General features: G+C 38.0%; 2 protein-coding genes across 2 annotated transcripts; both read left to right on the top strand.

Annotated features, from left to right (window-relative positions):
• Positions 1–242: 242 nt before the first annotated feature.
• toporsa (topoisomerase I binding, arginine/serine-rich a) lies at positions 243–5,482 on the top strand. Its single transcript, XM_084715247.1, has 2 exons — positions 243–430; positions 2,532–5,482. Exon 2 carries the CDS (start codon positions 2,535–2,537, stop codon positions 4,923–4,925), a length of 2,391 nt encoding a protein of 796 aa, XP_084571373.1. The 5' UTR covers positions 243–430; positions 2,532–2,534; the 3' UTR covers positions 4,926–5,482.
• Positions 5,483–6,981: 1,499 nt separating this feature from the next.
• mtap (methylthioadenosine phosphorylase) lies at positions 6,982–25,155 on the top strand. The gene is made up of 8 exons (XM_084715246.1): positions 6,982–7,096; positions 8,449–8,535; positions 9,864–9,922; positions 10,121–10,288; positions 16,226–16,328; positions 17,368–17,607; positions 21,991–22,113; positions 23,923–25,155. The coding sequence occupies exons 1-8, from the start codon at positions 7,073–7,075 to the stop codon at positions 23,959–23,961; spliced, it is 843 nt and encodes a 280-aa protein (XP_084571372.1). The 5' UTR covers positions 6,982–7,072; the 3' UTR covers positions 23,962–25,155.
• Positions 25,156–25,842: the final 687 nt, after the last annotated feature.

The following is a 25,842-nucleotide window of genomic DNA, read 5'->3' as shown; positions in this document are numbered from 1 at the left end:
TGTGAGGGTGGCGCTTTTATTCTGAAGGGCGGTGGTAGCTTGTAGCTGTGTGAATCGCGAGATTTCTACGCGTTGTTTCTTTATTGTGGACTTCATACAAACTGATTGTGTTTTATAATGTGACATCGCTGTGGTTAATATTTGTTTAAGTTTATGGACAAAAAGTACTTCGCTTAGGTTAAGGAAAGATCACGGTCTGGGATAAAATAATCACTCTCGCGAGATCTTTCGCGGGTTTGTGACGTTCCCTTTTAAATATGACCAAAACACTAGACCGAACGTTATGATATGGCAGGAGCGTTAACCAAGCCAGGCTATTGGTCTGTTAACAGTTGTTCCAGAATGACATTTGTACATAAATGAGTGACTTGCTACAGAAGGAAGAGAGCTGATCTGTTGCAGACCGCATACGTGTTTGAGGAGGTCAGAGGTAAATATTACACAACTTTCCCCCCATACTAGCCTACCTAGCAAGATAGCTATCACGTCCTAGCCTACTTAGCAAGCTAGCTTGCTAACTTTAGCCAACCAAGTTCATCAGTTGCTGAACTAATAATAGAGCTGGAGTTCGCCGTTTTGATTCGTGGTAGCGTCACTGTACTTCAGTCAGAAAATCCTGTGTGAGTGTCAAGATTGTTAAAACAACACCGGCGCTGAAATCTAACGTATTTCCAAGTGTTCACGTAGACTTAACAGTCACTTCTGGGAGACAAACATGGGGCGCTAAGCACTGTTTTAGCCCAACCTGCTAAGCTAACAAATCGAAAAGAACAACGCAAGCGAAGGTGGGGAAGGACAGAACAAGTATCGATTAAATGGCAGATTCATTCTGCCGTTTTCTTTTGTGTTGATTCATCTGTCAAGGTTAGTAATAGATGACCAATGGCTTTCCAGTGTCAAATATATACAGCGCGAATAGACCTGATGTAACCGTCATTTGTAGATGTATCACGGACAGTCATAACGATACTAACTAAAGGTTATAATTCTATCCGTGGTCTATACGAATCAAGCACCAATTCTGTTATTTATTATGCTGTTTCTCATTACAATAGATGTCGATTGTCAGGCCATGATAATATTTTCCTGTCGTTACTATGAGATTAGCCACGCTGTCAAATCGTATATAATTTGTGTGGTACTGAATGGGTGCAGCAGCAGCTAAGCTTATTTATGTAGGCATGCATGTTCTTGTTGTCTTCACATGTGGAGGGTTAAAATTAGACCTACAACAGTTAATCAGCAATTAAATGAATCACCAACTATTTTGATAACTGATTAATTGGGTTGAGTAATTTTTTTAAGAAAAAGAGTCACAATTTTCTGATTCAGGCCTCTTAAATGTGAGATTTTTTGTTTTGGGAGACATTAAACATTTTTCACCATTTCCTGATATTTAATAGGCAAACAACTATTAATTATTTAATTGAGACAATAACTGATTATGAAAATAATCATTAGTTACAGCCCAGTTAAAATGATAAAAAAGTGTTTGTTTGATGACACATTTAATTGTTTTCATTATGATACGAAATATGAAGATGCTGTCAACAGCAGCATGTCATGATCCTCCACAAGGATTTATAGTTGAATCTGGTGCATACTATAGAGGTGTTTAGTTTAATCATGATTCAATATTATATTTATTATATTTCTAGTAGGAGTCTTGGTCTTTGAACAACAATACAATATTTGCCAATATTACAATGTCAATATTATGATGACCAAGATTGGTGAGTGTAGCAGCTGTCTTTACTGTCACAAATATGAGCGGTCATTAACAGTTATGAATAGCAAAAATCAGGGAGAGGAGTAGGAGAGTTAAAACAAACAAACAGACAGTGCCCAGCAGTCCAACAAGACTGTCTGTGTGAAACAGAAAATCGTCCCTCACTCTCTCGCTGCTTTGTTGGTCACTAGTTCACTACCTCCCGTCAACCAAGGCTAACATTAAATTATTATGTTTTTTTCTGTTTTACATGTAATCCTTCCTGTTAGATTAAAAAAAGAGTTAAGTTGTTGTGGCCACAATTAACTTTAACTTGGTCCCAGGAATGCAGCACTTCCCTACCAGAAGTTGTAATTTAAACCTGCAACTCTTCACTTGCTTTATGAGTGATAAACTAGGATCTAAATTAGGCTTGCAATATAGCAATATAAGCATGTGTAAACCTCTATTTATTGTAAGGAATATCCACCTTTAGTCACAGGTATTCTTTTAGCCAACCGCAACATACTCTCCGCTTAATGTCATATTGGAAATACAGCTTAGGGCAAGGGAGAAAAAAAGGGTTCCTTGCTTGGACGGACACGGTGAAACAGATAAGCAGCATGGAAATGTCAAAGTTCTCATGGCTATCTTAAAGATGACAATATGGATTGATGCTTTCACTTTGGATTGATTATATTGGATCATTGATCATTGAATTGGTGTACAATATTGTTCCAGATTGATGGATTGTTATGCACATCTCTATATCTGAGTTTCCAGTTTTCTAATAATTTTAATGTAACTTTTCTTATCATGACAGATCATGTCAGCAATCAAGATTGCTCTGCAGCAGAGCCAGAAGAGTGGCAGGAGAAAAACCTCTAAAGCAATGTCTGCAGAGGTGTCGCCAGACTCCAAGTGTCCCATCTGCTTGGACATGTTTAACAACATCTCTTACCTGGACCTCTGCCTGCACAAGTTCTGTTTCCGCTGTATTCACGAGTGGTCCAAGAACAAAGCCGAGTGTCCTCTATGCAAACAGCCATTTAATTCAATCTATCACAGTATAAAATCAGAGCAGGACTTCAAGAAGTATGACCTGCAGCCAGTGGATAATGGCTCTTTTGGGACTTTCGGTGGAGTGAGGTTCAGATACCGCACAACTCTTACTGGAGTCCATCGACAGATGCAGGGAAGGACCTCTCTACCTCCAGACAATGGAGTAATGTTTGAAGCCTCAAGTAACCCTCCTCAACAGACGCAGGACCGTTATATCCGGCGAATGATGATGAGGTTGGCAGCCAAGAGGAGAGCTGCGAGTGAAGGCAGGGCAGTGAACAGTGTTAGACAGCAGGAAATGGTCAACTTCAGGAGAGAACTGTACCGACAGGGGGTGAGGGTCCGGAATGTTCGTGATGGTGGGCGCTCTCGAGACACCTCTGCCGAGTTCTTCCGAAGAAATCCTGCCTGCCTACATAGACTTATCCCCTGGCTAAAAAGGGAACTCATTGTGCTATACGGGGCTCATGGCTCTTTGGTGAACATAGTTCAACACATCATCATGTCACGCATTACAAGTCATGACATGGAGGATGGAGCCATTCAGGATGAGCTCAGGCCGTTCCTCCAGGGACGCACAGAGCACTTTCTACATGAATTCATCAGCTTTGCAAAGTCCCCTTTCAATATGGAGGCCTATGACCAGAATGCTGTCTATGACTGTCCAGCCCCTTCCTCAAATGAAGACAGCAGCTCCAACTCATCTGTAATTGCTATCTCAGAGGATGAGGAGGATGTGGAGATGGACCCTCCAGGAGACTCTTCGTCAACTCTTCGCCACTCTGTGTGGGATGATGAGACGCCTGGCCCATCGTATTCTACGACAGCGGAGCAGAGCAGGGCAGAGTGCCTGTCAGTCTTCGACTCAGACTCAGACAGCAGTGTAGAGGAGGAGACACAAGAGTTTGTGGATTCTCCTCAGCAAATGAGTCCTCTTAACCGAACAGATGTGACTCTGAACAAAGTTAACAAAGAGGAGGATTTGTCTTCTGACAGCGATGACTGTGTCATTGTGGGTTTTGTCAAGCCAACAGCAGAGAGAACACCTGAACTGGTTAAGCTCTCCTCTGACTCTGATGAATCTGCCAGTGAAGATACAAAAGAAGTGCCTCTTCTACCTCAACACATCCGCTTCTCCAGTCTCAGTCCTGCAGCTTCACAAAGTAATGATCCAAGTGGTTCTAGGTCAGAAAATACAGAAAGAGACCAGCATCAGTCAAAAGAAAGACACAGGACGTCCAGTAAGTCAGACAGAAAAAATACAGACAGAAGATTTGACAGTAATGACAGATATAGAGAGAGGCACTGGTCAAAGGACAGAGACCACAGGAGGAGGAGGAGGTCAAGAAGTGGAGAACGCAGAAACTCTAGCAGGAGCCCAGTGGTGTCCCATGGTACTGTCAGCAAAGAAAGAGGTTATTCTTACTTCTGTAGCAGAGACTTCTACTCCAAAAGTAACAGTAAAAGGAGGGACATTGATCACAGTTACCAATCTTACAGGCATTACAGCCAAGAGAGAAATGATAGCGGGATGCATTACACAGAGAGGCGATCCTACTATTACAGCAGCCGCAGTTACTCAGATAAACACTCAGACTCTCGCTCCAGGAGCTGCAGCAGGGACTCACGGAGACGCAACAGGAGGCATTCTCGATCTAGGACTTGTTCCAGCAGTCGCTCCCCTTCTGCTAAAAAGCGATCTCACCATGACAAACCTGGTGGAAAGAGGAAATACAAAACAAGACATTTGGAGGAACCGTCAGAAAATGCACTTCCCAGCGCACATGCTGAAAGCAACTCCCCCACGTGTTCAACAAAACACAAGAAGAAGAGCAAAGAGAAGCATCATAAAAAATCCAAAGAGACATCAAGAAAGACTAGCAGGAGCCTCAGTGTGGAGCTCGTCAATGAGGAGAACTCTAATGAGCGAAGCAAGCGTCATAAGAAAAAGAAGAAACACAAGAAGAAAAGCAAACGGCACAAGAGTAGTGATCGCAGAGAAAAGGGCTCACCCACTATCATCACCATTGACAGTGACAGTGATTGTTGCGCGGATGGCAGTGTCACCCAGGCTAGCAGCACCAACACGAACAACCCCAACAACAATACCACAGATGAGCCAGTAGACCCCGCCCCTCCCTGCTCTAATGCATAGTTCTATGGAAGTTCAGATTCCTGCTATGTGTTGGGGGAACTGATGGACTCAGCTGCCGATGCCTGCCAACAGTATTTTAGATCAAAACAATGTCCAGTATGTTCAAGGTCACCAGACCTTGAGGGATATGGTGAATACACGTATCCCTTTAAATGCCACCTCAAGTGTTCCCTCCTCTGACACCTGATTGGATGCTGGTTTACATGACAGACATGAATATTCGTGTTGGACTGGAGAATGGTTTCTAGTTTCTTAACTAAAACAGTCCTATTTTACATGCCAAGTGCCGCTATGTATAAGGCAGAATGGACTAATATTGTTAGTCAAACATCTTTTTAAGTGTCAATTTTTCTTCTTGAAGTTCATTTTCTTTAATGGATGTATTTCATTTCTAAGGTGCTCTCAGGGATAATGTTGGTTACAGTGATTTTTTTTAATTATAAGTCAGCTATATTCTTGAGATAAAACAATTTCTACCTGCTGCTCACGGAGTAGTAATTATTCAGAATGGTCTCTTTTGTATTGGACTTTATTTAAAATAAATTGTAATGAGCAACCGTGTGTGCTATTTTGTTAGTGTTGACTTTATGTTAATTTCATGTTAATATGTTGCTTTAATCAGGTAAGTAAGCTGGTGCAGTAGTGTATGTATGTATGTACAGTACTAGCAAGTGTGACAGTAGGATAAAGGTGTGTTTTGTAAAAAGCTAAAATGATGTAGTCAAACTTGTGTGTAGCACAACAGGCAGTGCAAACATGCTTAAAGTGTTAGTTTTATATCATGCAATATTTTTAGAATTCTTATTATAATTTACTTGTTTCCACTATGCACACAGATCACATGGTAAACTGACATTTTATATGAAAACCAAAGACAAATGGATAGCTTTCATAGAAGAGGTTACTATACACTATATCTAAGATATGAGGATAAAGCTTTTTTGTGGCAGGCATATATTAAATATTAGGGTAAACACAGGTGTTACCAATTATACAAATTTAGGTCTTGTTCCATTTAGTGTAGCAGAGACTTTCCAGTGACCCAGTGTTCAAAATAGCAGCACCCTGACTCTGACCTGAATGGAACAGAACCTTTGTTAAAATCATTATCATACTGCTTCACTTCAAAATGGTTTCTTTGAAAAGTTCTGTTAAGAACAATGTAATGTATTGAGTATCCAGACACGTTTACTCGTTTATATCTTGTGTTACAGCTTAAAAGTAGGTCAGAGATCTAAAATACATAGAATTAGAGGTGAGGGATGGAAAAGCTAAAAATTACTGTAAATTTCTTTGCATAGATTTATAGTATCACAAATAATGAGTAATAATTTTGCATGCAAACTGAGCTAACTTTAAATATGTGAAAAGACATTTGCTGTTTTCTCAAACCCACACTGAAGGCAGAAGTGAAACAAGATGTTCAGAAAGCATCCTTACAAGCAACTGCAGATGTACAGTGTGACTGTGTGAGGGGTGATCTTTGCGCTGTGGACAGTGCAAGTTTTTAGGAGCCAACTTGGGATCAGGGAAAAACAAATCCTTAAGAAGTGTGCCACATTTCTTAAATTGTCTGTCTCAAGGCCACATTAAGATAGGTAATGTTAACATAAAAACAGTTGTACAGTCCTTACTGCTGCTTTGATCACGTACAATATTCTTTACAGGGCTGCAGACCATTTCAAAAGGATGTTCTTGTGTTTTGAATTTTAATGTTCCTTTGTCCTATTCACTTGTTAACTCGGTTGAGGCAGGTAATGAGGACACAACATATGGTTGTGAAAACGTGGTGGTATGGTATGCTGCAATTAATATTATTATTAAATATTAAGTTGAAAAGTCTCAACTTTACAGAAATACAAACAAGTAAAGAAGAGATTTTCAGGAATGTTCAGGATGTTTCAAGCATCGGATGGACTTAAGTGTTGTAGTGGACAGAATGGAAACCAGAACGGACCCCCCCCCCCCTCCCGCATCGTAAATAAAAACTTTGTTTTGCCTGATCGCCGTGCTTTTATTTTGAAGGCGAACAAATTGAACAGGAAGAGAAATGATGTACTAACGGATGTACTTAACCGTTCTTGCCGCTAACGTCTTCCGCATAACTTGCTCAAATCTTCACTTTTACAGGAAAGAATACAATCGTCATGGCTTCCGCGGTACCTATTAAGGTGATAACCTAAAACTTAATGTCACTGTGAAATTTTTACTAACTGAACATTTTGTGTTTGAACAGCTCTACAGAGGGAAAATCAGTGAGAAAGCACAGCGAGGAAACCCTCATACCAGATGTGCAGCTTTGATAAACCTGCAAGTGCGGGAAAAGCTATTAACGCTAGCCGTTAGCATCAAATTAGCAACGCTGAGTATGCAGTCTTGAAAGTAATCGGCCAAGGCCTAAAAGACGCAAGCTAACATGTGCATGCCACCTGCATGTGGTACAATCAAAACAGCTAGCTAAAGGTGAGCCAACTATCTGAGATAGCGTTGATATGACACGTGGCCAGGCAGCGTGCATCCTGACAGCTCACCGCAGGTAGTGAAACAGGTGGAAGAAGTATCCTCACCTGAAAAGTGGCCATATCACGTTTAAGACTTGGGGGGAGGAGAAAGAAGGGAAAGTGCAATAGCAGAAGCATCAATAAAAGGTAGGATAAAATAAACAGTAAATGGTTTAATAAGTTAACGACGAAGATATAACGGAAAAAGTAAAAATAGAAACAAAAAACAGACCCAACAGTTGAGTTCATACTGGTGCACATGGGAGATATGGGTGTTCCACAGTTGCATGCAGTGAATGTCAACATTGATACCAGGGTGCCATCTACAGCAAAACTACAGCATATTTATAAGTGCAGAACAGATTAAAAACATACGAGTAACAGCAAATTAATAAACAAAATGTACAGAAATAAAATTATCAGTAAATATTCATGGAAATCAGTTTTTTGCAGAGTTCTCTTAGAGAAACTTCATAAAATAGCTCTCAAGTCTTCACAAATGGGAGAGTATTTTTCTTTGTGAGTATGATTAGACCCTCAAACCACATTTCTGGGCTTGGTCTGTGAACTGATTACAAATCTGACTATAAACTGTAAACATGTAGCTAAACATAAGCACAATATGTGAGTAAATATATTTACCATAGAGGAATGCTGTTAACTGACTGTAAACATAGTAAGTATGTAAAAATCGAACAACTCACTGTGTCAGGACTTATCGTAGGGGTCTTTGGGTAATGGAATGAATTGGTAATGAATGTAATAAAGTAAAGCAATGAAAAAGTAAAGTAAAGAATTTGTAACTGATCTCAATGTGTGCTCCAACAAAATTTGAATAACTTTTTTAAATGATAATAGCCACAAAGTGTTTGCTATTTGTGTTTTATTCATGCCCTGATTTCCCACACATTATATAGTTTTATTTATTTAGTTTTTTAAAATGGGTATTGACTTGAAATTATTTTGGTTAGACATAGACTGTGATGTATTTGTCTGTTGATAACTTTAACTTTTTTTTTTAGATTGGAATAATTGGTGGTTCAGGCCTTGATGATCCAGACATCTTGGAGGGAAGGACGGAGCGTTATGTTGACACACCGTATGGAAAGGTTGGTTGTGTTTTGTGAGGTCCAAGTTCAAAGTGGCAGTAGCTCAGTCTGCATAGCAGGGCTTGAAATTAAGTTTGTCCCTTTGTGTCCTACAACAGTCCTGAATTTTATCTTCAACTGTCCCAGACTGATCAGTTAAAATTCCTTTTTAAATAACTTGCATCACTTCATCGACTCACTCTGGCTCATCATGGAAGTTCTGATAGTTGTTTCCTGCACTAATACATGAATAAACATTGAAATCGCTAGAGTTGCAACGATTAATTGATTAATCAGTTAGTTGATCAAAAAGAAAATTAGTTGCCCACTATTTTGATAATCAAATAATCATTTAAATAATTTCTTAATCAAAAATGTCAAATATTTGCTGTTTCCAGCTTCTTAAATGTGAGGATTTGCTGTTTTTCTTTGTCATTAATGATAGTAACTGAAGAGTTTTGGCTTTGGATCTATGACTGTTGATTGTTTACAGACGTCACTTTGGACTCTGGGAAATTCTGATGAGCATTGTTCACATTTTATAGACTGAAGTGTAAATTAATAAATTCATTGATTAATAGTGAATATGATTAGCAGCAGATAATGAAAATAATCATTACATGCAGAAATTCGTACGTTTTCATCATTCTTTCAGTCATTTGTTGAGTTGCTGTTTCTCTTTTATTTCTATTAGATTAATAAATGCATCACTGCAAACTGCAGTGCAAATGCAGACCTTATTCTGATCAGTATACTGTGATGAAAATTTACATAGGAACACATACTGTATATCTCATAGTAAACGGTTTTATTTTCAACACCAAGGCCATGTAAGTCTGAGTATGACGTAGCATAAAGCTTATATAGGTGCAGCCTCACATTTTTTAAATTTGAACCTCTAACAATTAAAATCATACATATCCCATGACTCACATTTGTAATAATAAGTTTCTCTGCTGTCCCAGAATGGTCTCAGACTCTGTGTCTTTGTGCTATTTTTACTCTCTCGGTAACGGGACATTCTTTATTTCGAACACTGCAGTAGGGACCTGAGGGTGGCCGGCACAAGTCCAGCATAGACAGTGGTACAGATTGTGGAACTGGTCATTGGAGAGGTGCCAGTTCACCTCGTGGGCACTGCTGAGGTGCCCTTGAGCAAGGCACCATTTGTATGTAATGATGTGTTGAATTTCCCTGTTAAGGTTTAATAAAGTTCTTCGTCTCCTTCCTGTCCCTCTTGTCAAACAGAGCAGTATAAACAATAAGCTGTATTGGCCTGTGTACCTCTAAATGAAACCTTATAGTAGTATTTTTATGTATAACTGGATTATTGTGCTCTCTTTCAACAGCCATCCGATGCTCTGATATTGGGGAAGATAAAAAATGTAGACTGTGTGCTTCTTGCAAGGTAAGAAAGGACGTCTTACTTAAAACTGTCAATTATGAAAACGTGTACTGCAGCACCATCTAGTGGAAAAAACTTGCACTGGTCAAATGTACTGGCCAGGATGGAGTCAGTCTATTACTAAGATGCAATGAATGCAAGTGTGTTTTTCATGTTTCTGACACTAACCTGGAAATCTATGTAAACAATGTATGTCCTCAGGCATGGGAGACAACACACTATAATGCCGTCCAATGTGAACTACCAGGCCAACATCTGGGCACTGAAAGAAGAGGGCTGTACACATCTGTTGGTTACCACGGCCTGTGGCTCACTCCGGGAGGAGATTCAGCCTGGAGACATTGTCCTCATAGATCAGTTCATTGACAGGTGAGTGCTATATGACCACAACAGCAGCTTAAGGTTTAGATATTTTGTTTTTTTCACATACTGCATTTCAATTGTATTCATGATTGTGTAAAGTGGTACAAAATGATAAAATCAAGTCGCTGCAAGAACAGAAGAAAGAATATCCATGCTAAATGATATGCAAAAAGCATCATATTGCAATTGTTTCACACTGCAATCTGAGTCATGATTTTAGTGGAAATGGTAATTTTCTTTTCATTTTCACAGAAAAAATATTAAAAAATGACGATGCTGTGTTTTTTGTACTAAACAAGAATGTTCCCTTAACGTTTGAGGAACATGATTTGTAGGCCGGAGTGTCTCTGCAGCACCACAATGATTCATTTATAATGGTATGTTGTGACACATTTTACTTTTATCAAAGTATTGCAGCTCCTGCAATTTGGATATTGCAATTTTGATATTAGTAGGGCTGCAGCTAACAATTATTTTTTTTATTATCTTTTAATCTGCCAGTTATTTTCTTGAGTAATCGATTAGTTGTCTGGTCCATGAAATGTCAGAAAATGGTGAAAAAGAGTCGAGTGTTTCCCAAAGCCCAGTGTGATGTTCTCAAATGTCTTATTTCGTCCATAAGCCTAAGATATTCAGTGTACTGTCATAGAGGATTGAAAAAAAACAGAAAATATTCAGAATTTAGAGGCTGAAATCAGAGAATTTAGACATTTTTTAATTTAGAAATGACTCAAAACGATTACTCAAATCATCAGAATAGTTGGCAGTTAATTTAACAGTTTATTAATAATCAATTAATTGTTCAGCCCTGGCAACATCTTTTCCCTGTGTGTGAAGAATACCAGCTTTTGTGATGCACAAATGGAGGGAGTCTATGTTTCCCGGCTATTTTCCAGAACCCAACCCCAATTTTAGTCCCACGCTTCTTGTTTGTATGCACATGACCATCTATCACTGCCAGTACAGCAGTGCAGTTCAGAAAAGTTTATTTGGACTGATAGCAGTGTGGAGAAATTAATTTGCCACACACTTGACCATTTGCAACCAAAACACACAGAAACCAACACTAACTTTCAATCTTATTGTGTCCTCAGAGGGCATTCGGTTGTTATAGAAAGGCATAATACAACACATAAAACAGCATGCAGACATGTAGTACCATAAGGGGAGGGGAGGTGTCCTGAACACAGTGGGCTGGAAGTTCAATAACAATAGTCACTGGTGTCCAACCAGGCGATACAGACCACACAATGTGAAAATTTGTAAAAGAGCTTTTCATCATTTTGTTCAATTAAACTAAACATGTATCCGGTAGAAGACCATTAAAGCATCTGCCTGGCATTCTCACACAATAGCTCTATTCTTATTAACAAAGCTATTAAAATAGAACATTCTTGTCAGGTCATAATGTGACATTGCACACGATTATGTGTGTCACTGCTTGTTTGAATTGGTTGATCTTTTGCGATTCAGTCTCGAAAGTAGCCCAGTATGATGTTTATAGTTTGCTGAAGTTTGTGAACGAACCTTAGTAAATCAGTGTTGGTTTTATAAACGGCTATACTGTGTTCATTTAAATAGTTTGACCTCCTGTCAAAGGTTGTCAGTTGTTATCCTGTCGAGATTGTACAGGATGTCTGTTGTACAACAATTCAGGCATCTTCCCACACGTCTCACTGACAGGATTCGTGTTACTGTGTGACAAGAGTGTCCAGATAGCTGAGTGAGACAGAGCTTGACTCACCATGTTTGACACATTTGTCAAAGCCAGCATTTGTTTACTATAGTATTTACTGGGAAAAATTCTTTTCCTCTTCTTGGTGTTTTGTTGTGCTCTCAAATGTCATAGTTTGCTTGGTGAGAATTAAAAATGCTGTCACTGTAATGTTGCACCTATGGAAACGACTGATCGTCTGGAGCATGAACTTTGCTACAGAGATAGTTTTGTAAACATGCAAGGCTCCTTCCTGTCTGTCTCATGTTTCATTTAGTGTATTGCTTTTCCTGCACTGAAATGTCACCCTTCAGTCCTCATTCATGCAATTTACTGAGCTAATACCCACTATCATCTTTTAGTGGCTGTCACAGAGGGCTCTTGTTCACATAGAGGCGTTCTTCCTCCTCTCATTTTCATGGCTCGAACTTGACAATTTCCCGCCATCCCTTGGAGAGTAAAAACGTTTAAAAACAAATTTTGTGACAGAGGGTTAACCCATCTTACAAAAAAAATCTCAAAGCAGTGCATCTGATGTGGCTGAGAAAAGAAATTGGATCAGAAATCACATTAACATAAATGGCCATTAATGACAAAGTTATTACAAAAGCAGGTGTGAGTACAATTAAATAAAAATATTTGTGCCAATAAGTTTAAAACATAATGTACTTTACAGAATGATGATAAAATAAATATGTTCTTGCTTTTGTCCAGGCTTCTTATAACTTTTGGGCTGTACTGTCTTGCTACAAGTTGCATCAGTAACAGCAACCAGCAACAGTTTGATGCGGAAGTGAGTGACTGTTCAAAGCTGTATCTCCTCCTCCTCCTCCTCCTCCTCCTCGTTACATTGACGGGCTGAGTGCTCACTTCTGATGTCTCATAGGTTTCCACAGTCATGTGACATGGGTCAGCTAAACAAACATGTAAGGGCTGTTTATTGGCACAAATATACAAAAGAGACAGGGACAAAGATGGGGATGAAGTCTTTGTCTCTGTCTTCTAGTGAGGGATGTGCCAGGTGTGAATTAGTTTAATGTTACATAATCTCCTCACGAAGGCCACTCGTCTGGCAGCATCAAAATGAATTATCAAATAATTTTGTCATAGAAAAACAATCAGTCATTTCATAATTGGGACAGTTTAAATTATATTTTGGGAAAGTTTGAGACAGTGGCAAAAAAGTTACAGCCCTGCTCATGTTGGAGTTTATTTATAATTAATGTAAAATTATGAGTTTATTAATATTGATCAGCTGATGTAGTTTTGGTGCTCACTTGATGGCAAATTTGACCAATTCCTGTGTATATTTAGATCTGTAATAAATACCAATTTCTAATTAAAAAGAAAATCTTCAGTTGCAGCAGAACCCATGAAAAAAATATTTTATTCTGTTTATTTTTTCACTCATCCTTGTCATTCAAGTTAAAAACAGTTGCTGGTAAATCTGAGAATGTCTTTCTTACACACCAACATGGGAAAGCATGCTTTCTCAGCAGTGTCTGACCTCCAGGCAAATACATATATACTTTATGTGTAGCATGACCCTGTGGGAGTGTTGTGCTGATTGCACAGATTCCATTAAGTAACTCAATATGTCTGGTTTAAATAGGCTGGCTTATTTGTGAACGATTAGTAGGCATACAGCTGGTTGAATTGGGGTAAGTATTTAACTGCCTTCCCACAGTCATGCCAGTGTGTTTCCGAGTACACTTGTACATGCCTGTGTCACGTTGCCTGTGGCTTTACTTGCCTGTGTTTGTGAAGCCGATGAATAGCTTAAGTAGCAGCATCAAGCACAGACAACGTCTATTTTTCAAAAATGAGGAAATTGCTTGTTGGGACTTGTTCAGACTTGTCCAGCAGCATGTGACAGCTTGTTTTCTGCAGGCCTCACTTTATCGATGCCACAATTGTTATGTCACCTCTGCATATTTGGTCTCTATGGCTACAAGTTAGTGCTGCTGGGCTGGCCTTGTTGGGTTATAAGCACTACTGTCTCACTTCTCCTGTTTTCATTTTCACTTTGCTCAGTGCTATAAGTAAACTTGACATTTGAAAAAAAAGTGCTGAATTTCCTCATACTGACCAAGTTGCATCTCAGAAACATTGACATTAAGCTGATCTGTTTTTCATGTCACTATATATATTTAAAAACGTAACAATAGGCTTTCATGTATATTAAAAACTTTGGATAACTTAAAGCTATAATATGTCACAATGGTTTATTAAAATACTACATTACATCAAAACTCTAGAACTATATTATTTATTTTATTGAGTTGTGTACTTACATTATCCCAAATGTTTCTAACCATAGTAAAGTCCAAAGAAATCCCTAATTTACTCAAGGTAATGGTACATTTCCAACAAGCCACTAGTTGATATAACTTCCAGGAAAACATGGGATTCGTTAGATACATCATAGAGTGAGGAAGGAGGTCGTCGAACATGACTAAATATAACATGAGTTAATACATTACCTAGTCAATGAATACGATTTCTGCCTTGAGTCATATCAGATAGGTTTTCATCAGCAATGGTGGTGATTTAAGATGTATTTGATTTATATAGCTTACACTTTGACCCTGTGCTTACTTGTTTGCTCACTTTTGTAGATTACATGTCTTTTATATTTGCTTATGTATAATGCTTATTGAGATGAGATTCTTTCTGTAAGCCCATAGGGGTCTTTTAAATCTCACCTACACAATTTCTTTCTCTCATTAATGTATTTCTGCTTTTATTGTGCAAGTTTTCGATAATCAAGATAAGTGGATTAAAAGGAATCCAAATCCAAAACACTGATTAAGTCCAAAATGGATGCATGGATAACGGGGTTAGAAAATAGCGACAGCCACCAGCCAAATGCTGGTAAAATATGAAAGTGGCTGGTAGATTTTTACATTTTAAAATGTTAATTTCCCCTGGTAGATAATATCCAAACTGCACATTCTAACTTTTTTGCCAAGTGTGGAAGGGTTTTGGTCAGTGGTTAAAAAAAAAAAAAAAAAAATCAGAGTGATGCTTTGATTTCCCAAAGTGTTCATGGACTTCAGACCTGATATGAAGGATCTGTGTTGGAAAATGATGTTGGAGGATTCACAATATAAATGTAATACATAGTTGTTCATAGAGTATCCTTTTCGCATTTTAGGAATATTTTGAATATTTGCGTATTCTAGACTGTGGGAGCCATTCTTAGTGTAACAATGATTCTGAAATGACAGTGCTAATGAAATGAAATGCCAGACCAAGATAACTCGATTTATATTGCATAAATAGACATTGTTCTCCGCTCATTGTTTTTCCCACACACTACTGTTATTGATTTTTCAGCAGGGTGGAGCTGCAGCTGGCTCAAACTATTAAAGCGTTCAGTCTTGCGATGCCAGGGTTATGACTAAGAGATAGGGTTGGGCATCAACATAAAAGATTACCGTTGATGGAATCATTCATATTTTGGATGTCTGAGATAATTGTGTTAGGAGTATGTGATCCCTTGAAGGATAGGAAAAAACCTGACAGGGTTTTACCAAGGTTTACTGCTTTGGTGTGGGCGGGTGGGGAATGTCAAGTTATGCCCTGTATCAGCACTACTGAGAAATCGTTTTGATAATTTAATTGCATAATAATTTATGTACTCTGATATAACTGAACACTTACGGAACCTACTAAATAGACATCAGTATTTACAGAACCAGCTGAGAGAATGTAGGGAGACTAAAAAATCCTGGACGTTCTCAGGTCACTGGGCTAATTGAGTCAGTCTCTTGTGGTCTCCTGACCCGAGTCCATACAGAGCTGAAGGGAGGCAGGCTGGCATGGTGCCTGGTGGAACTCCACTGACTCAGCAGACCTCTGAATTAGACCACCATTGTTGACCTGGTGCAAGAGATCGGGCCGCTGCTGCTCTGTGTTAATGCTTTTACAGCCCAGGATAGCTGTGAAAGGACTCTTCATAACACGTTAATGAGTTTAATACTGGAAACAATTCTGATAAACCTGCAGTTCATTGCTAAAACTGTGGCTGTTTCAGAAGTTTAGATTGGTCATTGGTCTTTATGTTGACAGCATTTCCTATTATTGTTTTTAAGCAGTTATTTTATGGTGTATTCTTTCATATTTAGTTAATTTGCAACAGTTGAACCCTGCAGTGGCATCTGTAATTTGCCTGGGTTGCGCCAACAGTATCAACAATGTGCCTCCTGTTTACTTCTTTTTGCCAGGACTACCAAGAGAGCTCAGACTCTGTATGACGGGCAGCCTACCAGCCCTCCAGGAGTGTGTCACGTCCCCATGGCCGAGCCTTTCTGCAACAGAACCAGAGAGGTGAGTCCTCAAATACTTGTGCATATCCCTTTTCATACATGTCACTTGCTGTACTCTCTGAGCTTCCGTACAATTATTTGTTTTACAGAATGTGTCTTAAATTAAAGTATTATTTAACTTAAGGTACTTCTCCTTGCCTCTTACTGCAAATTTCCACTGGATTTGGTGTCGCTGCACTCTTGCATTTATTGTTTTAATTGTGCATAGTTTTTACAGTAGGTTTTAGCAGTTTTACAGTGTAGGGGTAAAAAAAACAGCATTCCTCCTGGCTTAATCATGGATACATTTGCACTTGATGCAGGACATGTTTCACCACTTCATGCAAACTTTTTCTGTTGCTGTTAGTTTAAATGTTGGTGCTCAGCTGAGCTACAGAACATCTAGCGCACAAGTGTGAATGGTGTAAGCATATTCGTTCTTTAAGGGATGTAAGCAGTTTGCTTCTCAAGGCGGTGTAGCTGACAGAGTATGATGTGCGTCAGAATGCTTGCACCTGTTGTTTTCTGTGTGAAAGCTGACAAACCAGCATTATTTTGACACGTTAGAATTTGAGTTTTTTCACATTTGCTCCTTGGATCAGCACATCTCGGCTTCCGGTCTGGTGTGCTGTTAAATTGAGTTTGGTCTGTCTTGGTCTTGTTAGTATAAAAATGGAAGTAATTGTGCCGAATTTGACATTGTTTTGAGCCATTTGCTGAATAAGGACAGGTGGACAAGAGTAGCCATTTTGCAGTCATCCATCATTCTGTTTAAATTGTTTGCACTTCATAAATTAATGTTTTACATAACTAATGTGCTGCTAAAATTGTTTAAATAAAATTTAAACTGAGAAAAAGATGTGCATTTTTTATCTTAATAATTAATGATTTATTGATTGATTTTTAATGTGTAACTATTGGTTAAGGAAAATGCACAAAATATGCATCTCCTATGAGATTTCAGTTGACCAACATTACAGTTTAGATAACAAGATGAACAGTTTGCACCTCCTCTCCCAATGGCTTTATGAAACCATTACCGACTCTCTGCTGTGGTGCAGGTTTTGGTGGAGGTGGCGCGGAGTCTGGGGATCAAGTGCCATGTGCGAGGGACTATGCTGACGATCGAGGGGCCCCGCTTTTCTTCACGGGCCGAGAGCCTGATGTTCCGCCAGTGGGGTGCTGACGTCATCAATATGACCACTGTGCCAGAGGTGGTGCTCGCCAAGGAGGCCGGCTTGTGCTATGCCAGCATCGCCATGGCAACAGACTACGACTGTTGGAAGGAACATGAGGAGGCGGTGAGTGGCAGGCTGAAGGTCCTAACAGCCATTTTTTATTACTTTGATGTCTGTTCTGTCCTTGTTTGTGCCTCGTGTGAGTCAGTGTCAGCGGGGTGATGCACGGTTAGTGCACTTTAGGTGACATGACTTCCTTCCTGTTCTGTTTGTTTGTCCAGCCAGCAGTAAGAAATTTAATTATATGTTCTTGACCTTTAGTTGTCTTAGTTACCAACTTTACCAAGTTGGTATTTTGTAGGATTCATCTTGTCATCACTGAGAACGGGCACAGCAGGCTAATAACATGAGCTAAATATAGCATTTTAATATTTATCTACTGTAAATCATCATCAGTGTTCATCTGGTTTTATGCTTTTATACTATCTGTGTTTGCAAGGCTGTGATGACGGCACATTGGTTACAGTTTTTTGTTTGTTAACTTTGCTTGCGAGCTAACAGCTGAGCTAGATAACAGCTGTTAGCTATCCTTAAAACTCGGTGCTTTCCAGGGCACAAAATTAGCACCAGCCACATGCTGGTAAAATATGCAAGTGGCTGGTTGATTTGCTTCACTCACCAGCCAGAAAGAACAGTGGTACTCTGTTGAGTAGCTGGTAAAATATGTTGGTGGACAAAAAAGTTAATTCTGCAGTCTTGTGGTTTAATTTTTGTGCTTTCTCCATCTTTTATCAAGTCCTCATGAACTTATTATGCTACTTCACAGGGGTGGGAATTTTGCTCTGACATAGGCCTACACAATTTATCAAAATATTATCCAAATCTAAATATGGCAAAGTGCAATATCCAAATCACGAAAGCTGCAGTTTTTTTTTGGTAAAGGAAAAATGTGCAACGAAACAGCATCATGATTTACTGTGATGCTACAGAGATACCCTGTCCCACAAATCTTGTTGTGTAAGAAAACATGTTGTTTTTTTGTTTAGTTTTTTTGTTTTTGTTTTGGATACAGACAACAAATTTCACATCATCATGATTTTAGTATTCAGTGAAAATTGTGATGCAAAAATATCAGCCCCTAATAGTTCTGAGACTTGTTGAATTAATCTCATGGTCCACGGCAGTAATACACAAATACACTCACATATTCTCTTGAACCTTCAATAGCATTCTAAAATTAGTGCTATATTTGTTCATTTTAGTCTTAACTTTATAGTAATTTACTTTGTGTGACCATGTCTTTCCCCTGTTCATTTCATCCTATTAATTCCTTTAATGTTTACAATTTCGCTCTGGGGTTTTACTCCAATTTTATAAACTGTTTATAAACCTTTGATCACCACTGGTTAGGTCTCTGTAGACATGTGATAATAGAAGATTCCAGGAACCCCTGATGGTGTATGACACATAACCATCAGCTCTGTAATATAATTTCTTCAGATAAAATTGTGCTGCGCTCATTAAACTGTGCAGATGTGGACCACTTGTGCCAAAGTGTGCAATAAAACAATCATTGTACAATTATCTCAATCCTCCTACGTTAACTCTAAGTTAGTGCTGTGATTGCGACACAACACATCAGGGTAATCATTACTCTGGTAGAGAGAAATGCTCACAATGGCAGCCAGACTCATTATATCAAGTTTTGATTTTCTGAAAAGAAACAGTGCTAAGAAACAAAAATAATCAATTTGGTAATTTATCATGTTTTTGAATAATTTATTTTTTGTAATTATTTTACTTACATGGAGGGACTGTGAAGTTTTGATGCATATAATGATCACTAGCTGGTTTTACTCCTCACTTTGTTCGACTGGAAGATTTTCTGACTTGTGCTTGTAACAAAAGGACTTTGTTAACTATAAACTGCAGGGCCACAGGCTGTGCTGGTTTTTGATTATTTTCAGGGGAACGATTATATAAATAGTTTCATATTGTTAGGGTACAGATTCAGTGTCTCACAAATTGGGTTTTTTATTGTTTCATAAAAAAGAACATTTAAAAAACATGAGTATATATGTATACATTTACAGGGTATTCAATAAAAACATAAATAGGGACCGTAATTCTCGCATTCAAGATAACAATATAAACTTTTTTGGTTATAATTGTGTCACTTTGAAGACAGTCTTGTGTGAAGTTTAACTTTCCCTCCTCTCTCTCAGAGCTGATTTACAGAAGTGTTAAATTGTAGGTGGGAGCAAGAGAGCAAGGCTTTGCTTTAATAACAATAAACAGTTTCAGTTACTATAAACCTTTTTCCATTTTGACCTTTCTGCAGTGTTTAAAGTTAGTGCATCACTAAAATATAACATTATTATGAAAAGAAGAATCAGATATTGTAATTTTATTTGGATAATGAATTCTCGACAGAGCTTTTCACCATCTGTGCGCCGCCAGCTGACGAGAGTATCTGTGGCTTCCTATGTCTTCCGAGTGACCTACGCTCTGTCAGACACTCTGGATACTGCAGTTGATATACTGCGTGTGGGCGAGTTTCGGCCTATTTGTCACCGATCCAGCCCAACTAACAACTCCACTTCCGAGTTCCTGCAGCTGACCTCTTCCCCCTCCTGTTGCAGAACGCTCGCCACATCCTTCCGCCCCCCTCTCTCTCCTCTCCCTCCCAGCCTCATACTACCTCCTGGCCGCCCCCTCCTTATCCACCCCCCCATAATCAGCTTGCCTGCCAGCCTCCGGTGGAAGCCCTGCCAGAGGAGGTTGAGTCACACTGAGTCATCAGCTTCACTGTCTTCATCCTGGCAAACACCACAAAAACATGAACGTAGTCATTGAGCGTGACTTGAAAACAAAGCAGTGAAGGGAGGGGTTAATGAAGGTTACAGGAGGTAAACACGACACGAGCACAGGACGGAACTAATGTTGTAACTTACTGTACCTCTGAGTTATGTTGAAATATCACAGAATTTCATGCTGATATACTCAGATGTATTATCTGGAACATGTGACTCTGGCCTCAGTTTTACAGCAGATGAATGAACAGGCTCATTGCAGTCATTTTTGAGTGTTTTTGTTTTTATTTACCTTCTGTTTGTAGAGGTGTTGGTTGTGAATAATGTGGTGATTGCCAGTGTCATGGACATGCCAGGTGAAATGGCTCAAAATTAAGTGTGTCACTAATACCACGTAATGAGTCACTGGGCCACAGGGCACAGCTGGCTGCTTGAAAAACAATATACTGATCTTCACATCTGCACTGATGTAAATTGTGTCTTACACTGGCAGCTATTTTTGTGGCTAAGATCCTGTTGTAACACTTATTTGAATAAACTTGAAATGAAACTAACTTTTACCAGCTCATCTTGCAGGCCAGGATTCAGCTGGAAGTCTTCTTGACATCTTTGCAGTATAATGTTTTTTTGAAAGGAAATATAATTAGGTACCAAAGTTATTTCTCATTTTTAACACTGGAATACAGTTAATTTTGCATTAACATTGATTATTTTAATTGAATTTGTTTTGGTTTTGTTTACATAAATGTGTCATGCCTTGATATACTGTATGTTTTGATGTTAAATATTTGTATTAACATCATGATATTGAATAGATAGACCAATTCATTAGTCAGCCCATTAATTGGGCTGATTATCTGGCATTTTGAGATAATCAGCATCAGCATATGCCTGCTCTCACGATAAACAACAACAACAGCTCTCAGTGTGGCAGCTCGGATGATGGCTCCCCCTTTTGAGTTTTGGGAAAGTCACGAAAATGTCCTGCACTACAGTTCTCATGCATTCTGCAATTGTTTGCCTAAATTTCCTCAGTTACCATCATAAATGTTAACATGTTTCTCCATCTCAAATCTGATATAAAACCATTGCTAGGTAGTGTTCATTATATATTATGTTGTAATGCACAGAATAATGCAGTTGAATGACGTCACATCTGTCATGTTGTGCCTTGCTCTCCCTTAAATACCAGTCATGTTATAAAACATACAGCATAACCCAATTTATTTTTCTATTTCATTAATTAATAAAAAAATAAAACAATATATACATGGCTAAGGGAACATATATTTGATCATAATGTGCATGAAATAATTGAACTATGTATGACCTACTTTGTTTTGATAACAGCATTACATGTTGGCCTTGCTTTCCAAATATCAGCATCTAAATATGAGCAGTAACATAATTGAGAGAAGTCCTGTATGTTGAATATGAAAAATGTATGAACACCTCTGATATTCAGATCACAACTGCAGGTGTGTTTTCTCCGTGAGAATGTCGTCCTCCACATCACACACTACTGATTTCATGCTCTCTTATTCACAGTGCAAACATTCTTTTTAACGTCAGTCGCATCAGTTTTTTAACAACATGTGAAAGTACATTTTTGGGAACAATTATAGGAAGTGAAATTTGCATTGCTGTAAGTAATTCTCATCACATGGCGGCTGTTTTTCCTCCTTTGTCTTAGGTCTGTGTTGATAACGTCCTGAAGACGATGAAGGAGAACGCCAACAAAGCCAGCAGTATCCTGCTAACTGCAATACCCCAGATTAGTCAGATGGATTGGACTCAGACAATGAAGACCTTGAAAGTAAGTTGTCGACTTTATGATGATTCATTTCCATTCATCAAGTCTTTGAAAAAGTTGTGAAAGAGGGTCTGTTTACCTTTTTATTTTTAGCTGACTATCTCAAACTGAGATCTGATTTATAATATCCTTCATGTCACCGGACCAGCTCCTCAAACTGTTTCAAAAGAATAATCAAACCATCTGGAGCATGACCGCTCTTGAGACACGACCTGTTTATGAAGGTGATTATTATCAGGAGGCCCGAGTGCCATAAGTGAGCTGACGACAGTTTGCTCCATCTGTGAGGCTGACTCAGACGCTGTCATTGTGCTGTGTTGCACTTTTTTATGGTGTTATTAAAAAGGAAATCCAGCTGGTTTAACTTTGAATGAGCATGGAAACACACATCTTAGTCATAGCTTGATATATGTGGTAATAAAGACATTAAATGTGTAATTAACAGTGCACACATTTAATAGACATGAATTATAGTAATCGCACTTCATAAAACCATATGACTGTCGGTGTTCTTAGACTGGGTGTATCCTTTGGATCCATTTGCAAGGAAGTTCAGACTTTGGGAAAAAATAGAGCAGTAATGCTCCCTAATATTTAATTGATTTTATTTTAATTTTTGTAAGCACATCAGTTTTAATAAATTTTTAAATTAAAATAATTAAATAAATAAATAATGCTTTTAACTTACCTCCTAGAAACCTCTGACCTCAGACAACCCTGAAACAAAAACTAGGCAACTTTCACATGATCTAAATGAAGTTATTCATTAGTTTAATTTAGTTTAGTTGTTTATAGAAAGAAAGTGACTGTGCAAATTAATATATACAAATGGTAAATACACTTGGTAAAAAAAAAAAAATGTCAGAAGTAGCCAAAAGGGTATTTTTCATCTGTAGTCCTTGGCCAAGCCATTAAAAAGCAAAAGCAAAAGTGAACATGCGGTTAGGTATAAGATATAAGATATGAGAAGGAAGCAAACTTGACCAGGAAGGGGGGGGGGGGTTATCTGGGACCATCAGTTTTGTGTTGCTTCGAATATGAACTTAAATATTTCTCATAATGATAAACAAACCTGGGATTATTAGCCTGCACACTACAGCAGTGCACTAAACTAGTTTAAATCACAAAATACACTTCCTTATTAACAGAGCTCTCCATCTGTATGTACAAAAATGTAGACTACATGCAATAATTACCATTACCACTACTGATTGCATGTAAACTGATTCACCGGTGTTGTTGATCTGCATAGTTGTCTGATTTTAGCAATTTTTTGAACTTACGGCAAGGTTAACATTGGAAGTGTGAATGTTGCATTAATATTAGACATGTTAAAACTGGCTAAAATGCTAAAGCCAAACCCTCAATTACCTCGTCAAACTCCCAATGATGAAAATGTTTGTTTTTTTCCACATGTATCCCTTGTTTGACTAATATTTGGGGGCATGTATATTATCACATTTGCACTCGGAGCAATATGCATCTTATTAAAATGCTGTCATTTGTAAAGTATCAGCACCAGTATGTGTGGTGGTATTGCATCATATTTAACTGCTGGGTATTGAGATTCCTTTCTATTATCAGTACCGTGCAACACTAATAAATACATATCCATAAAAACAGCATACACACATGGAAAAAAACATTTGCAGATAACTATTCCAAACAAGCAGGACATATATATAGCAGCAGAAAAAAGAAAGTTTAGTGCTGACATGTGTATGTATTAATCATCCAGTTTTTAAAATGTATGTTGTTTTATATCTGTGAGACAAACATGGAAAATAAGCTGTTTTGTTCCTTCTGTTGCAGGCAATGGCACAATCCTCAGTAATGTTACCAAAGCACTGAGAAAACAACGAAGGAGACAAAAACGGATACAGATCCCAGACACCACCCGCTCTGACACGGACAACAGAGTCAGCTTTGCCTGTGGATTTGTCATCAGTGAATCATAAGAAAGTGCCTCACATAAATAATGCATGTCTTCAGCTGGAATTTAAGTGCTTTTTTTTCTGCCCTCAAAAATAGAGAAGTAACCTCCCCTCCCCTTTTCTTCATGCTGATTCACAGGTCAGCCTTTTTCTCTGGAACATACACCAGTATCGTCACCTCAGCAGTTTCCTTTCAGTCTGATGTTTAGGTACAACACATTTCAAGAGATCAACAAAATATACCTGTATTGTCACTTCGGTAGTTTTCTGTTAGGTACAACACACTTCAAGAGATCAACAAAATATACCTGTATTGTCACTTCGGTAGTTTTCTGTTAGGTACAACACACTTCAAGAGATCAACAAAATATACCTGTATTGTCACTTCGGTAGTTTTCTGTTAGGTACAACACACTTCAAGAGATCAACAAAATATACCTGTATTGTCACTTCGGTAGTTTTCTGTTAGGTACAAAATATGTCAAGAGATCAACAAAGATTTTAAATCTTCTTAAGATTATATTAATAATCATGGATTCATATTTTTTGTGATCTGTTCAAATTTATATACATGTGCTGCCTGTAAACCAGTGTCTTTATTGCATCAATGCATCTCAAGATTAGCAGATTGATATTTTGCCTGCTTTATATTTTGTTACTGCCTTAGTTAGAACTAATATACTTTTTGTAAGATTCTGTTTTTGGCATTTATACTTTATTTTGATAGAGACAATAGAATGAAACAGGAGAGAGGTGATGACAGTTACCAAAGGGCCCAGGTACAACTTGAACTCAGCTTGATATATGGTATGTGCTTTACCATCAGTTTTGATTACTTGAACATTTGTTGGATTTAGCCAGGTCCTTTTTTTTTATATAACTGGATGCACTTCAGCAAAATTTAATTTGAATTAAAAATCTTGTTATTAAAGACAAGAGGTGTTTCTATATTTGCTCATTGGGGTACATTTTTTATATTTTATGGAATACTTTCATCTTTTCTTGTCATTATGATTTTGTCATGAATCCAAACCCTACAGTATTTAGTACATATACACACTGAACAAGCAAACTGTTTTCCAACTGTTATTAAATCATGTAATTGACGGTATTTGGAGTCCTTTTGTGAGACGTACTAATTGCATTTGTCACACTGACACTGACTGAAGACATTTTTTGCACACAGAAAATTTTATATAAAATGTCATATACTGTAACCTCAATGCTAATCACTATATAGTATCAAAAAAGGTTTTCCTTTTGTATTTCTCTTTTGTTGCCTTTTCCCAACAATATGAATGTAGTATGCAGTATAAATTCACTCAATAAGTCCTACATATATCTGGTGTCATTTTTTTTTTAAGTTGTGAAACATTCAAATCTTAGAGCCACTTGAATTGATTAAAAACTGTCTTATTGTTTGTTCAGATTCAAGTTCAAATTCAAGAACTTGGTGAACCCTTGAGTACCTAAAAAGACTATAGTGTGCAATAAAGATTAAGAATTACAAACAAGTGAAGTATAAAGCAACAGAGTGTTTATATCTCTCTGAACTGGGAGTTCAAAATTGAAATTCTGGTAATGAAGCATGAATGTTTGTACTAATAAGTTTTGCCAAGGGTTTAACTAAACGATCTGAATCTAAAAACAGCAGCCTGTTGGGCATGATGGTGGAATTTATTGATGAAATAAAATACGATCTGTACAGCTGTACACCTAAATCTATTTCATTAGAGACAAATGTTTTATGTCCCTGTGACTTTTCTGTGTGTTGTTAAACTTCACTTTGATTTTATAA

Source organism: Lutjanus erythropterus, chromosome 3, assembly GCF_056507025.1.
Source record: "Lutjanus erythropterus isolate fLutEry1 chromosome 3, fLutEry1.hap2, whole genome shotgun sequence".
NCBI lineage: Eukaryota > Metazoa > Chordata > Actinopteri > Lutjaniformes > Lutjanidae > Lutjanus > Lutjanus erythropterus.
Note: the sequence above shows the minus strand (reverse complement) of the source record. Positions and strands in the feature narration are given on the sequence as shown.

Excerpts from the sequence above, each read along its gene's own strand:
- toporsa (XM_084715247.1), top strand. The coding sequence starts at position 2,535 with ATGTCAGCAATCAAGATTGCTCTGCAGCAGAGCCAGAAGAGTGGCAGG.
- mtap (XM_084715246.1), top strand. The coding sequence starts at position 7,073 with ATGGCTTCCGCGGTACCTATTAAG. Across the intron at positions 17,608-21,990 it reads GGAAGGAACATGAGGAGGCG|GTCTGTGTTGATAACGTCCT; the intron begins GTGAGTGGCAGG and ends CCTTTGTCTTAG. Across the intron at positions 22,114-23,922 it reads AGACAATGAAGACCTTGAAA|GCAATGGCACAATCCTCAGT; the intron begins GTAAGTTGTCGA and ends CTTCTGTTGCAG.